The sequence below is a fragment of the Hippoglossus hippoglossus genome, chromosome 15, assembly GCF_009819705.1.
Source record: "Hippoglossus hippoglossus isolate fHipHip1 chromosome 15, fHipHip1.pri, whole genome shotgun sequence".
NCBI lineage: Eukaryota > Metazoa > Chordata > Actinopteri > Pleuronectiformes > Pleuronectidae > Hippoglossus > Hippoglossus hippoglossus.
The window spans coordinates 473,929-488,928 of NC_047165.1; the positions used below are offsets into that span (position 1 = coordinate 473,929).

General features: G+C 43.7%; 3 protein-coding genes across 7 annotated transcripts in view; 2 read left to right on the forward strand and 1 right to left on the reverse strand.

Moving 5' to 3' along the window:
- entpd6 (ectonucleoside triphosphate diphosphohydrolase 6) overlaps window positions 1-5,187 on the forward strand; it is a 49,244-nt gene extending 44,057 nt beyond the window's left edge. Inside the window, exons 14-16 of the mRNA XM_034608104.1 lie at window positions 4,536-4,642; window positions 4,788-4,867; window positions 4,925-5,187. Coding sequence (XP_034463995.1) covers window positions 4,536-4,642; window positions 4,788-4,867; window positions 4,925-4,928 — 191 coding nt within the window. The 3' untranslated portion in view covers window positions 4,929-5,187. The remainder of the gene's footprint in view (window positions 1-4,535; window positions 4,643-4,787; window positions 4,868-4,924) is intronic.
- On the forward strand, window positions 1,061-4,371 carry LOC117775190 (ectonucleoside triphosphate diphosphohydrolase 6-like). Its single transcript, XM_034608116.1, has 8 exons — window positions 1,061-1,132; window positions 1,696-1,785; window positions 1,986-2,065; window positions 2,283-2,347; window positions 3,215-3,316; window positions 3,393-3,533; window positions 3,918-4,022; window positions 4,292-4,371. The coding sequence occupies exons 2-7, from the start codon at window positions 1,705-1,707 to the stop codon at window positions 3,968-3,970; spliced, it is 522 nt and encodes a 173-aa protein (XP_034464007.1). The 5' UTR covers window positions 1,061-1,132; window positions 1,696-1,704; the 3' UTR covers window positions 3,971-4,022; window positions 4,292-4,371.
- Window positions 5,188-5,965: 778 nt separating the features above from the next.
- The window catches only part of LOC117775186 (lysophosphatidylserine lipase ABHD12-like), a 19,072-nt gene continuing 10,037 nt past the window's right edge, over window positions 5,966-15,000 (reverse strand). For 2 of the 5 annotated variants that reach the window (XM_034608108.1, XM_034608109.1), the window contains exons 9-15: window positions 8,367-8,404; window positions 8,138-8,237; window positions 7,731-7,747; window positions 7,344-7,458; window positions 6,860-6,938; window positions 6,594-6,721; window positions 5,966-6,477 (exon numbers count right to left, since the gene is read on the reverse strand). In XM_034608108.1, coding sequence (XP_034463999.1) covers window positions 6,417-6,477; window positions 6,594-6,721; window positions 6,860-6,938; window positions 7,344-7,458; window positions 7,731-7,747; window positions 8,138-8,237; window positions 8,367-8,404 — 538 coding nt within the window. In that variant the 3' untranslated portion in view covers window positions 5,966-6,416. The remainder of the gene's footprint in view (window positions 6,478-6,593; window positions 6,722-6,859; window positions 6,939-7,343; window positions 7,459-7,730; window positions 7,748-8,137; window positions 8,238-8,366; window positions 8,405-15,000) is intronic. The other 3 variants (XM_034608111.1, XM_034608110.1, XM_034608112.1) reach the window with 3 other exon arrangements.

Here is a 15,000-nt window from a genome sequence, read left to right on the forward strand (position 1 = left end):
CGCTCAGATATTTTGCTATTCTTGCCCTGGATGCTTATCCGCGGCTTGAGATTACCCTGCGAGCGTCCTGAATCGAAGCGACTTATTGTTAATGCAGATCTCTTGAGTGGTTTACTGGGGGCGGAAGGGTGCTAAGTGCCGGTGTTGAGCTCCCGACCTAAAGCCAAGTCTCTTGTTTGTTTTGTTTGAAAATTGCTTCTTAGTGTCTCCGCATCAGAGTTTTATGGTAAAGCTCCTATGATACAGTTTCTATCAGGCCCAGTAATCATGGACTTCTGCCTGTGGCCGAGGTCAGGGGTCGCTGGTAAAAGGCACTAATGCATGCAGCAGCTGAGTGCAAACATTCTGCCATAGACACTAATGTCGTCTTTGAGTTGACCTGAATAACAGATCGTCCACTAGCTCAACATGTTGCTCTCACGTCTTTATTTTAGACGACTGATGTTTAAATTACTTTGAAGGTCAGGAACGAGAACTCTGCCTCATGATCAACCTTCTGTCGAGAGAAGGTTTATTAATATAACCGTTAAGTAACGTTTGTGATTCTTCACAATCTCCTCGAACATTTCTGGAAAAGAATCATGGGATTTAAAATGGTTAAAAGGAAAATGTAAAACTTATTTTCCTCTAAGAAAAACTCAGGTCAAACCAAAGACTGTAAATAAAGAACGACCACGTGAAATATCTCAGAAACGAACGCTGCCATCTTGTGGTGATGACATAATCCGACTGTACAGCCGCGGTATAAGGTCCCGCCCATACACTCACCTGACCAATCCTGAGTCAGTGTCAGCTGTCAATCATCACGTCTCAGCCTGTTTTTATATCATCAATAACTGATTCAAACCAAACGGATCAGAAACACGAACAAACATCAGAGAGATGAGAACGACCTGAAACGACAGAAACATCTTTACAAACATTTATTTAACGTCTACTTTGGTTTTTTAATCTATAAACTCAATATAATGTTTTACAACAAGTAAAAATCTGTCATCTTCCCTGTCAAACACTGAGAAACTTTATTCTGAAATAAGTTTTGTGGTTCAGACTGAAGCATAAGATGTTGAACTGATCTCTGATCTCCTGTGTTCAGGGATTTCTGCCTGGATCACGGTCAACTTCCTCACTGGTGAGGACACACATTCTGTTCTCGTGGTGTGTGTTTGGTGTGTGTTTAGTGTGTGTGTTTGGTGTGTGGTGTGTGTGTTTGTTTAGTGTGTGGTGTGTGTGTGTTTGTTTAGTGTGTGTGTTTAGTGTGTGTAGTGTGTTTAGTGTGTGGTGTGTTTGGTGTGTGTTTAGTGTGTGTTTGGTGTGTGTTTAGTGTGTGTTTGGTGTGTGTTTGTGTAGTGTGTGGTGTGTGTGTTTGTTTAGTGTGTGGTGTGTGTGTGTGTGTTTGTTTAGTGTGTGTGTTTAGTGTGTGTGTTTTGTTTAGTGTGTGTGGTGTGTGTGTGTGGTGTGTGTTTAGTGTGTGTAGTGTGTGTGTTTGTTTAGTGTGTAGTGTGTGTGTTTGTTTAGTGTGTAGTGTGTGTGTGTGTGTGTTTGTTTAGTGTGTGTGTGTGTGTGTGGTGTGTGTGTTTGTTTAGTGTGTTGTGTGTGTGTTTGTGTGTGGTGTGTGTGTGTGTGTGTGTGTGTGTGCGCAGTGTGTGCGCAGTGATCACCTGTTATTGGACTATTCTCTCTCTCTCTCTTCAGGCGGTCTTCATGGTGCTGGCTCGCCCACAGTGGGGATGTTGGATTTGGGCGGGGGGGTCGACTCAGATCACCTTCAGTCCTCAGGATGAGGTGATGACTGTGATGATGTCAGATGTGTGATGATGTCAGATGTGTGATGATGTCAGATGTGTGATGATGTCAGATGTGTGATGATGTCAGATGTGTGATGATGTCAGATGTGTGATGATGTCAGATGTGTGATGATGTCAGATGTGTGATGATGTCAGATGTGTGATGATGTCGTGATGATGTTGTTTCTCTCTGAGCAGAAAACCATCCAGACCTCACCTATAGACGACATCAGATCCTTCCAGATGTTCAACACTACACACACCGTCTACACTCACAGGTACACACACACACACACACACACACACACACACACACACACACACACACACACACACACACACACACACACACACACACACACACACACAAGCTCATTGTTAAAAAATGACATGTATTCAGTTTTTGGTTAAATAAGAGGAACTGAATCTGGAAGTAGAAACATGGACCAGTTTCAGCCAATCAGAGCGTTTACACATGACGTCGTGTCTCCACAGTTATCTGGGTCTGGGTCTGATGTCGGCTCGTCTCGCCGTCTTAGGGGGCGTCGACAGTTCCCCCCGTACGTATACAATCCACATTTTTACTCTTATTTTTTTTTCTTCTTCTTGTTTTTCAATTTGCTTTCATATCTGCCTTTTAGAGGCCTCTCCCCCGCCCCCCCCGTCAGATAAATAAGCCATTATCTAATCTTTTAATAACACAAGATTAATTCCTTGCCTGCCAGCTGTTGCTGTGATTTGGCTCCTGTAAGAAGCTGCAGCTCAGATCCACTCAGCTGACGATGTGTGTTTCTGGCTGTGCACCACAAAACAACAACATTCAGTCAGTGTCCACATGAAGCTCCTGATGCTGCTGCTCCACCTGAACTCAAACTGGATGGAGATGATGTAGAAAATCTGTTTCAACAAAACCTGAACTTAACCTTCATGCAAACAGATTTCTGACGGGATCAATAATAAATAATGAATAAACCTGATGTTCCTGTCAGGAGGTGGTGGAGACCAAACACAGAGATAAAAACATCGTGTTGGTCTGAGGCTGATGAGGTGGAAATATAGATGGACGACATGACGATTCCCAAAAGTGAAGCCAAATTATCTGGATCGTTCCCTGGTCATCAAGTAGATGTTAAATAAATGTTTGTCAAAGATGGATTCTGTATTTTTAGGTCGTTCTCATCTCACATTTCGACTTCTAGCTCCGTCCACATTTCTGCGATTTTAGAATTTAAAGATCTTCTCAGCTGTTCTCAGACCCCCCCCCCCCCCCCCCCCCCTGTTGCTACGCCCCTGATGGTGAAGTTAATGTTTTTCACCTGACGACTAAGATTCTATAGCAACATGAGATGAATTCACTCTGAAGACGAAGACGTCTTCTTCTGAAGTTTTAATATGTATATTTCATTTGTGTGTGCGTGTGTGTGCAGTAGGGGGCAGCACTGAGCTGGTCAGCCCCTGCCTTGCTCCAGAGTACTCTGGCAGTTGGGAGCATGCTGACGTCGTCTACACTGTGAAGGGACAGAAGGCAGGTAAAGTGCACACTGCGTGGTGATTGGTTGGCTGTGCAGTGCCCCGTCATGGAGGAACCTTGTGTTTGTGTCTCAGGGGAACCGCTGTACGAGGCGTGTCGCACCAAAGTGGAGAAGGTTCTGTACAGGAAGGTGACGAAGCCGTCTGAAGTTGCTGACGTGGATTTCTACGCCTTCTCCTTCTACTACGACCGAGCCGTCGACCTCGGAGTGATCGGTAAGAGAACCATCTAATCAACAATGATACAATAATAATATATAATAACACCAACTTTAAATTAAATGTTCTCAAAGATTCAGTCTGTAGTTTTAAGTCGATGTTTACAGCAGCCAATAGCTCCGTGTGCGTCAGCGCCCCCTGTGGCAGAGTCGTCAGTAACCAGCAGCTCAACATAATGTTGTCATGACGATAGCCTGCTCTGTGTTGTCAACCTTCGCCTGCGGATTTAACCAATGAATGAGTCCTGTCGCTGAGTTAACACACTGTGTGTGTGTGTGTGTGTGTGTGTGTGTGTGTGTGTGTGTGTGTGTGTGTGTGTGTGTGTGTGTGTGTGTGTGTGTGTTGTGTGTGTGTGTGTGTGTGTGTGTGTGTGTGTCTGAGAGGAGAAGAAGGGGGAACCGTCAAAGTGTCCGACTACATGGATGCAGCAATAAGAGGTGAGATAGCACCACCTGGCGGTGGATCATCTGAACTGCAGCTTTATTGGCCGTGTGTGTACACATACAAGGAATTTGGCTCCGGTTTAACAGAAATAGACAAATAACAAAGCAGAAGAAGGTTCAGCAAACATTTACCTTCTAGTACAAGTATGAAATATATGTGAACATAAGACACAACAGCAAAGACAGTGACATGGAGAAAAACACCTCATAGAAATGACTAATTATCACCTATGAGACATCAGGTTATTCATAGAATTTCATTATTTCAGTATAATTAATGATCTGATGTGTAATAATAGCTTTAATCAATAATCTATAATCAAACACAAACATTGATTCAGCTTTTCAACATAAATAATATCAAATTTAAATTCCGCCCCGTCAGTGTGTTCTCACCTGATCTGTTTTAGGATTATTTGAGCATTTCACTGTTATTTCAATAGATTTCATATTTGTTATTAGATCTTAAACCTTCACATGATCGTTTCTTTGCCGATGTTCAGTTTGTACATTTAGCTGAATGTGTTTGATTTGAATTGATCACATGACGTGTCAGTGTGCGGCGGAGAGTCCGTCCATCCGAGTCCGTTCCTCTGCCTGGACCTGGTCTACGTGTCCGTCCTGCTGCAGGAGCTCGGCTTTCCTCCACACAAACACTTGAAGGTGACGACACTTTGAGCCAATCAGAGCCCACAATTCATTTGAAGATGTTTTTAACTGTGATGACGACGATGATGTCACGTCACCTTCGTCAAACTCTGACTCGGATGTCTGTGATGTCACTGATGATGTCACACCTGTGTTGCAGCTGGCGAGGACCATCAAGCAGGTGGAGACCAGTTGGGCTCTCGGAGCGACGTTCCACTACATCGAGACCCTGAAGGGACACTGAAGGCTTTTATGTTGAAAGGATTCTGAATGTTGAGGATGGCTATGATCCTCGCTCTGACCTCTGACCTCCGTGAAGCCTGACACCTGCAGGTGGTGAAGCGCTGCTCTCAGCTGACAGTGGGCGGAGTCAGTGGTACCTGCTCTCCACCTGCAGCTGTCGGGCCTCACTCCTGCACCTGGGTCATGTGACCGCTCTGACCGTCCAATCACACGCTGCGTCCTGTTCAGGTGGATCCAGCCTCGTTTTCTGACCTCGTGGAAACACTCCGACACGTGATCGCTCCGGTTTCACTTCAGGTTCAGACTCTGGGTTTTAACGCTTTGTTATTTTCTCGTGACTCGTTTGTTCGGAGGATTTTTAATGTTTGAATGTTTTTGTGCCAAAAGTCAAAATAACTTCAGACGAGAGAAACTGTGACTCTGCTGTTTCTGAACGTTTGTCTTTAAAAGCTCTGGTGGGTGAATTCAACTTTTATATCCTCAAGTCTCGTCCTTCACAACTTCAACTTCTGACCTTTAAATAAAGTTTATTTAATCAACTGTCTTTGTCTTTGTTTTTAAATAAAGAAAAATTTGTTCAAGAAAACTGAATCGACCTAAAAACGTCCAGAAGCAGCAGGAGGTGAAATAGTTAGATTTTGTTCAGACGCTTGTTTATTCTGAACATGAATCTTAATCTTGACTTTTCATCTAGCGCCACCAACAGCAACTAACTAGTAACTAACGTCAGATTTAAAGTTCAATTTCAGGTCAGAAGGATTTTAATTCTCAGATGTTAAACTTAGTTTCCTTCCTCTGACTTCATGTCAGATTACAGCTGAGTTCAGTTCAGTTGTTTTAAAGTGAATTAGAACAAACTCAGATTTTCATGATCTAATATATTTTCATAAAAAATGGTTGAAATTCAAACTTTGATGATACAAGTCAAACTGGAAACTACAGGAACTAAATGCCTCACAGGTGTCTTATGGGTAATGGTGTTCATTCAGAATCAGTGTTTGCTTAACACGAATCCGACGCAGTTTTCATTAAGTTCTGTTTCTCAGAATGTTTATGTTCTTGTTTCAGACAAAACCACAAATAAAACCAGACAGCGACATAAACAAGAAATATTTAATCGATAATTCAAGTCATAACAGGCTGAGAAGAGATTGTTAAAAACAAACCTGACGGGAGAATAAGACGTGGTCAGATGTTGAAAAGTAAAAACAGAAACTAACTAAGAGAAAACAAAATAAATCCCACAGATCGTAAAGAATCGAGCTCCGTCTTGTTTCAGGCTACGATGATGAAATATTAAAAAGATAAAAGCAGATGTTTCCTCGCTGACGTGGTGGAATCACCGTGACTCCATGTTGGTGCGTGAGGAATGATCACAGAGAAAGGAATCGTGTGTTTGTTCAGTTCACAACAAACTGATGTGAGAAGGAGAGAGAGAAGAAAGAAGAAGAAGAAGAAAGAGAGAAGAAGATGAAGAAGAAAGAATAAGAAGAGAAGAGAGAAGAAGAGAAGAAGAAGAGAAGAGAATAAGAAGAGAAGAAGAGATTCAGGCTGAATCGTCCGTCGTCTTCTCACTGGGCCACGAACCAGCTGGTCCCAGGAAATCACTGGAAACCAAGACAGAGAGTGAGGCTCCGAACTACAAACAACCACAAATCAGAGGATGTCCTATGAAGTCAGACTGCTGCGATTGTGTTGTGTAGAGTTTTGTGTGGTGTTGTACCTCAGGATGTGTGGCAGCTCTGGGCTCCTGTAGATAAACTTGTGTTTATATTTCAGAGACGACGGAAACGGAACAAAGTGAACTTTGTGTCCTCTGAGACTTTTAGACTGAGACGCCATGTTGTACAGCTGCAGGAAGAAGAAGAAGAAGAGAAGAAGAAGAAGAAGAAGAAGAAGAAGAAGAAGAAGAAGAAGAAGTAGAACTGAACGATCTATAAATCATAAATGAATTGACTCTTTAATGTGATTATTAAATTGTATTTGTACCTTTTTGCCGAGATGGAAGGGGACCACAGAGTCGTCCTCAGCGTGGAGGATCAACACTGGACAGGAAATGTGATTCACACTGCGGACACACACATTCAGGCTGTAGTAACACTGACAAACACTGGGGGCACTGCGACTACAAGCTGTGGAATTTATAGACGTTAAAGTTCCTCTGATGACCACCAGAGGCCGCTCTGACAAGACTCCAGGTTTTGTTAATTCTTACAAAGTAAAACTTTGTGTTTTTATCTTGATGCTGTGAAGAGAAGCTTCGGGTCAAAGGTCAAACGCTCTGATGTCTCATCGGGTTCAACGCGTCCAGCGTCACAAAATGAACCAAACGTTCCAGAGCGGAAACTAAAGATCCTGAAGTTCATAAAGAAAGTTTCTCCTGAAAGATTCAACTTTTAAATTGTTCCTGAGTCTGAAGGTTTTTCTGAATAAGTTGCAGTGAACTAAAGCTCAGAGGTCAAAGGTCACGTACTTTTCATCGCTGGCGAAGTGGATGTTATTCACTGTGATGGTGTCCAGGAAGAACCAATCAAATCCAGGCAGGTATCTGTACACCTGAGAAACACACACGTCAAATACACACCTGTTGTGTGTGTGTGCTCTTGTACAAATGTCTTTGTGAGGACATTTTGGCCGGTCCTCACTTTCTGATCTTTAATGGACTGTTTGAGGGTTTAGACCTGGTGTGGTTAGACCTGGTGTGGTTAGACCTGGTGTGGTTAGACCTGGTGTGGTTAGACCTGGTGTGGTTAGACCTGGTTAGAATCCGGTTTAGATAGGGGATCATTATGCCAATGAGTGTCCTCACTAAGATAGAAGTACAAACATGCGTGTGTAGTGTGTGTGTTGCGTGTGTAGCGTGTGTGTTGCGTGTGTAGTGTGTTGCGTGTGTGTAGTGTGTGTGTAGTGTGTGTGTTGCGTTGCGTGTGTAGTGTGTTGCATGTAGGGCTGCACCTGTTGATTATTTGTTATCGTGCGCTGCCAGGATTCACCACCGTGAAGACAGACAAGGCTGCGCAGGTTCGAATAGAAACGCTCGGTCACATCTGATGCGTCTGATGACAGCGTCACGACTGGAGACCAATGCTAGAAGATCATGGTCCACGCTTTGTGCGCAGCCACCTTCAATACGACGAGTAGGCCCCAGCCCTAGTTGCATGTGTGTGTTGCATGTTGTATGTGTGTGTGTGTGTGTGTGTGTGTGTGTGTGTGTGTGTGTGTGTGTGTGTGTGTGTGTGTGTGTGTGTGTGTGTGTGTGTGTGTGTGTGTGTGTGTGTGTGTGTTACCATGGAGAACGGGTGGCTCTTGGCCTCCTCTCTGATGTTGGTGAACGGAGATTCTAAGATCAGAGCGTCTGGAGGATTTCCTGAAAATAACATGAAGAATTTTAATGTTAATGTAAAGAATTTTACAAGAAATGTATATTTATATACAAAAATACAGTTGTGTGGAATAAAAGCAGTCACAGTGAGTCTGCATAAGAAGTGCGTGTTACCTCTGTCACACAGTCGTCTGACCAGGTTGGTGGCAACTCTGGAAAGAAAAAATCAAATGATCAGATTTAATCAGTAATGTATGTGAGTGTGTGTGTGTCTGTGTGTATGAGTGTGTGTGTGTCTGTGTGTATGAGTGTGTGTGTGTCTGTGTGTATGAGTGTGTGTGTGTCTGTGTGTATGAGTGTGTGTGTGTCTGTGTGTATGAGTGTGTGTGTCTGTGTGTATGAGTGTGTGTGTGTCTGTGTGTATGAGTGTGTGTGTGTCTGTGTGTATGAGTGTGTGTGTGTCTGTGTGTATGAGTGTGTGTGTGTCTGTGTGTATGAGTGTGTGTGTGTCTGTGTGTATGAGTGTGTATGTGTCTGTGTGTATGAGTGTGTGTGTGTCTGTGTGTATGAGTGTGTGTGTGTCTGTGTGTATGAGTGTGTGTGTGTCTGTGTGTATGAGTGTGTGTGTGTCTGTGTGTATGAGTGTGTGTGTGTCTGTGTGTATGAGTGTGTGTGTGTCTGTGTGTATGAGTGTGTGTGTGTCTGTGTGTATGAGTGTGTGTGTGTCTGTGTGTATGAGTGTGTGTGTGTCTGTGTGTATGAGTGTGTATGTGTCTGTGTGTATGAGTGTGTGTGTGTCTGTGTGTATGAGTGTGTATGTGTCTGTGTGTATGAGTGTGTGTGTGTCTGTGTGTATGAGTGTGTCTGTGTGTATGAGTGTGTGTGTGTATGAGTGTGTGTGTGTCTGTGTGTATGAGTGTGTGTGTGTCTGTGTCTGTGTGTGTGAGTGTGTATGAGTGTGTGTCTGAGTGTGTGTATGAGTGTGTGTGTGTATGAGTGAGTGTGTGTGTGAGTGTGTCTGTGTGTATGAGTGTGTGTCTGTGTGTATGAGTGTTTGTGTGTGTGTGTGTATGAGTGTGTGTGTGTCTGTGTGTATGAGTGTGTCTGTGTGTATGTGTGTATGAGTGTGTGAGTGTGTCTGTGTGTATGAGTGTGTGAGTGTGTCTGTGTGTATGAGTGTGTCTGTGTGTATGAGTATGAGTGTGTGTGTGTGTGTGTATGAGTGTGTGTGTGTATGAGTGTGTGTGTGTGTGAGTGTGTCTGTGTGTATGAGTGTGTGTCTGTGTGTATGAGTGTGTGTGTATGAGTGTGTGTGTGTCTGTGTGTCTGTGTGTATGAGTATGAGTATGAGTGTGTGTGTATGAGTGTGTCTGTGTGTATGAGTGTGTGTGTGTGTGTCTGTGTGTATGAGTGTGTCTGTGTGTATGAGTGTGTCTGTGTGTATGAGTGTGTGTGTGTCTGTGTGTGTGTCTGTGTGTATGAGTATGAGTATGAGTGTGTGTGTATGAGTGTGTCTGTGTGTATGAGTGTGTGTGTGTGTCTGTGTGTATGAGTGTGTCTGTGTGTATGAGTGTGTCTGTGTGTATGAGTGTGTCTGTGTGTATGAGTGTGTGTGTGTCTGTGTGTATGAGTGTGTGTGTGTGTGTGTGTATGAGTGTGTCTGTGTGTATGAGTGTGTGTGTGTGTGTGTGTGTGTGTGTATGAGTGTGTCTGTGTGTATGAGTGTGTCTGTGTGTATGAGTGTGTCTGTGTGTATGAGTGTGTGTGTGTCAGTGTTGTGATCTGAGCTCCAGCTGAAACGTGACGGAGTGTTTCCTCCTCCTGAGGAGAGACGCTGTGTAAATCGAACGCTTGCATCATGTCGCTGCTCAGTGCCCGGAACATTTCCGCGATGTAGCCGAACCTAAACCGACTAACTCGACTCCGCACTTCGTTACCCAGGATTCATCGCACACACACGTCGTCCAAACAAGCAACGGATTCCAAGACAACAGCTCTCGGTCTCATATACACATGTCAAGTGAAAGCAGAGACGCAGACTCAGCGACTACATCCGATGCACCTTATTATTATTTGCAGGATTTTTACAAACTGTCTGATAAAGATCCAGACAGTAACAATCTCACCTTTCTGTGCAAATTGTGTCCTGCGCTGAAAAAGCAAGTCCGGACGTCAGCCTCATCTAAGTTAAACCGGCCTGTGGAGCTGAAGCATCCAGCTAGCCTCAGAAGTTAGCTCCAAGTCATTGAAAGTCAAAAAAAGACCAAGACCCCTGCCAACAGCCCAATGACCCAAACCTTCAGGGGTACGAGTTCCCAGCAACAGGTAGACAAACTCGTAATTGACTACATTGTTGGAGATTCACAGCCTCTGAGTAAAGTGGCTCCTCCTTCATCAGACTAGTGAACCAGGCAGCCGTGTGCCTTCAGGAAGGTTCAGGGACTGTTCCATAAAGAATTCAGTGAGGTTATCAGTAACCTGAAAGCTGAACTTGCTGATATTGACCATGTTTGCACAACAGCAGATTGTTGGTCAGCTGTCAACAAAGGATTTATGGGCATTACCATTCATTGGCTGGACAAAAATGATATATCACAGAGAAGGTCAGCAGTCCTTGTGTGCCGCCGTGTCCGAGGAGCACACACATACGATGTGCTGGCAGATGTGTGTAAGGAGTTTAAAATTCAAAACTAAATTGTGTGCACTGTGACGGACAACGTTTCAAATTTTGTTAAAGCATTCAACTGTTTTGGAGAGAGTGTTGCCATTACTGATGCAGCTGATGAAGCAACTGAAGAAGATGCATCAGAGGAATCTGGCCCTGCTAGTGAGAGCTCAGGGGAGGAGGATGGGATTGAGCCTCTCTCAGATTTAGAGGATCCTTGCCTTCCACCTCACAGAAGGTGCATGGCTCACACCTTAAATCTGGTTCCCAAAGACACAGGAAAGGTATCGACAGTACAAAACGAGGCCCGTCTTTCCAGAGGCATCTGCTCTATGTCCAAAAGCCTCCGATGTTGTTGAGGAAAAGCTTGGGATTGGCTTTGGAACACCAAATGATACACGTTGGAACTCTATGTTCCTCTCCATGCAGCGACTGTCTAAAATAGCAACTATGATTCCCCAGGCCAGTCTGTCTACGGATCCTGGATATGACAGACTCCTCCTGCACCGTCTGTGACGAGTTTGGCCTACGTCGATTCACTCCAGAAGAAATCGACTTCATACACAAGTTTGTGAATGTGATGAGCCCCCTAGCCTCTGCCCTGAACATCCTTCAGGAGAACACATTCCTTGGGCTCCCGGCTCCCAGCTGAAGAATGATTTGAATGGCCTATTGGATGAGAGTTTCGAGCCTACGGCTACGCAAGGTTTCATTGCATGTCGTCCCCTCATCCAGAACATGATACAGTCACTCTCTACAAGAGTGGAAGGCATGCTCGAAAAGAGAGAAAACATGCTGCCAGCATTCAAGATGGGCTGGGTGGAGGATGAGATTAAGAGCTTGCAATATCGCATGATGTTGAAGCAAGAATTTCAATCTGTTGACGTAGCTAATGACTCTAATCAAGCCCAGTCATCTGGTGGCTCTGAGAGCAAAAGCTCATGTGTCAAAAAGTCTGAGGTGGACGTCTATCATCATCCTCACCATCATCATCCTCACCATCATCATCATCATCATCCTCACCATCATCATCATCATCATCCTCACCATCATCATCATCATCATCATCATCATCCTCACCATCATCATCACCATCATCATCATCCTCACCATCCTCACCATCATCATCCTCACCATCATCATCATCATCATCCTCACCATCATCATCATCATCATCCTCACCATCATCATCCTCACCATCATCATCATCATCATCCTCACCATCATCATCATCATCCTCACCATCATCATCATCATCATCATCATCATCATCCTCACCATCATCATCACCATCATCATCATCATCATCATCCTCACCATCATCCTCACCATCATCCTCACCATCATCATCCTCACCATCATCATCATCATCATCCTCACCATCATCATCATCATCATCCTCACCATCATCATCATCATCATCATCATCATCCTCACCATCATCATCACCATCATCATCATCATCATCATCCTCACCATCATCATCATCATCATCATCATCCTCACCATCATCATCATCATCATCCTCACCATCATCATCATCATCACCATCATCATCATCATCATCCTCACCATCATCATCATCATCATCATCATCCTCACCATCATCATCATCATCCTCACCATCATCATCATCATCACCCTCACCATCATCATCATCATCATCCTCACCATCATCATCACCATCATCACCATCATCATCACCATCATCATCATCATCATCATCATCACCATCATCATCACCATCATCATCACCATCATCACCATCATCATCACCATCATCACCATCATCATCATCATCATCATCATCACCATCATCCTCACCATCATCATCACCATCATCACCATCATCATCATCATCATCACCATCATCATCCTCACCATCATCATCATCATCCTCACCATCATCATCATCATCATCCTCACCATCATCATCATCATCATCATCATCCTCACCATCATCATCATCATCCTCACCATCATCATCATCATCACCATCACCATCATCCTCACCATCATCATCATCATCATCACCATCACCATCATCATCACCATCACCATCATCATCATCATCACCATCATCATCATCATCCTCACCATCATCATCACCATCATCATCACCATCATCCTCACCATCATCATCCTCACCATCATCATCATCATCATCATCCTCACCATCATCATCATCATCCTCACCATCATCATCATCATCACCATCACCATCATCCTCACCATCATCATCATCATCACCATCATCACCATCATCATCACCATCATCACCATCATCATCACCATCATCATCATCATCATCACCATCATCATCCTCACCATCATCATCATCATCCTCACCATCATCATCATCATCCTCACCATCATCATCATCATCATCATCCTCACCATCATCCTCACCATCATCATCACCATCATCATCACCATCATCATCATCATCATCCTCATCATCATCATCATCATCATCCTCACCATCATCATCATCATCCTCACCATCATCATCATCATCCTCACCATCATCACCATCATCCTCACCATCATCATCCTCATCCTCACCATCATCATCATCATCATCATCATCATCATCCTCACCATCATCATCATCATCATCCTCACCATCATCATCATCATCATCCTCACCATCATCATCATCATCATCATCATCATCATCCTCACCATCATCATCACCATCATCATCATCATCCTCACCATCATCCTCACCATCATCATCATCATCCTCACCATCATCATCATCATCATCCTCACCATCATCATCATCATCATCATCATCCTCACCATCATCATCATCATCATCCTCACCATCATCATCATCATCACCATCATCATCATCATCATCCTCACCATCATCCTCACCATCATCATCACCATCATCATCATCATCCTCACCATCATCATCATCATCATCCTCACCATCATCATCATCATCACCATCATCATCATCATCATCCTCACCATCATCATCATCATCATCATCATCCTCACCATCATCATCATCATCATCACCATCATCATCATCATCACCATCACCATCATCCTCACCATCATCATCATCCTCACCATCATCATCACCATCATCATCATCATCATCACCATCATCATCCTCACCATCATCATCATCATCCTCACCATCATCATCATCCTCACCATCATCATCATCATCATCATCATCATCATCCTCACCATCATCATCACCATCATCATCACCATCATCATCATCATCCTCACCATCATCATCATCATCACCATCACCATCATCCTCACCATCATCATCATCATCACCATCACCATCATCACCATCATCATCATCATCATCATCATCATCCTCACCATCATCATCACCATCATCATCACCATCATCATCACCATCATCCTCACCATCATCCTCACCATCATCATCATCATCCTCACCATCATCATCATCATCATCCTCACCATCATCATCATCATCCTCACCATCATCATCATCATCATCCTCACCATCATCATCATCATCATCATCACCATCATCATCCTCACCATCATCATCATCATCATCATCATCCTCACCATCATCATCATCATCATCATCCTCACCATCATCATCATCATCATCCTCACCATCATCATCATCATCACCATCATCATCCTCACCATCATCATCATCACCATCATCATCATCATCATCATCATCATCACCATCATCATCATCATCATCCTCACCATCATCCTCACCATCATCATCATCATCCTCACCATCATCATCATCATCATCCTCACCATCATCATCATCATCATCCTCACCATCATCATCATCATCATCATCATCATCCTCACCATCATCATCATCATCATCCTCACCATCATCATCATCATCATCATCACCATCATCATCCTCACCATCATCATCATCATCATCATCATCATCCTCACCATCATCATCATCATCATCATCCTCACCATCATCATCATCATCATCCTCACCATCATCATCATCATCACCATCATCATCCTCACCATCATCATCATCACCATCATCATCATCATCATCATCATCATCATCCTCACCATCATCATCATCATCATCCTCACCATCATCATCATCATCATCATCCTCACCATCATCATCATCATCAC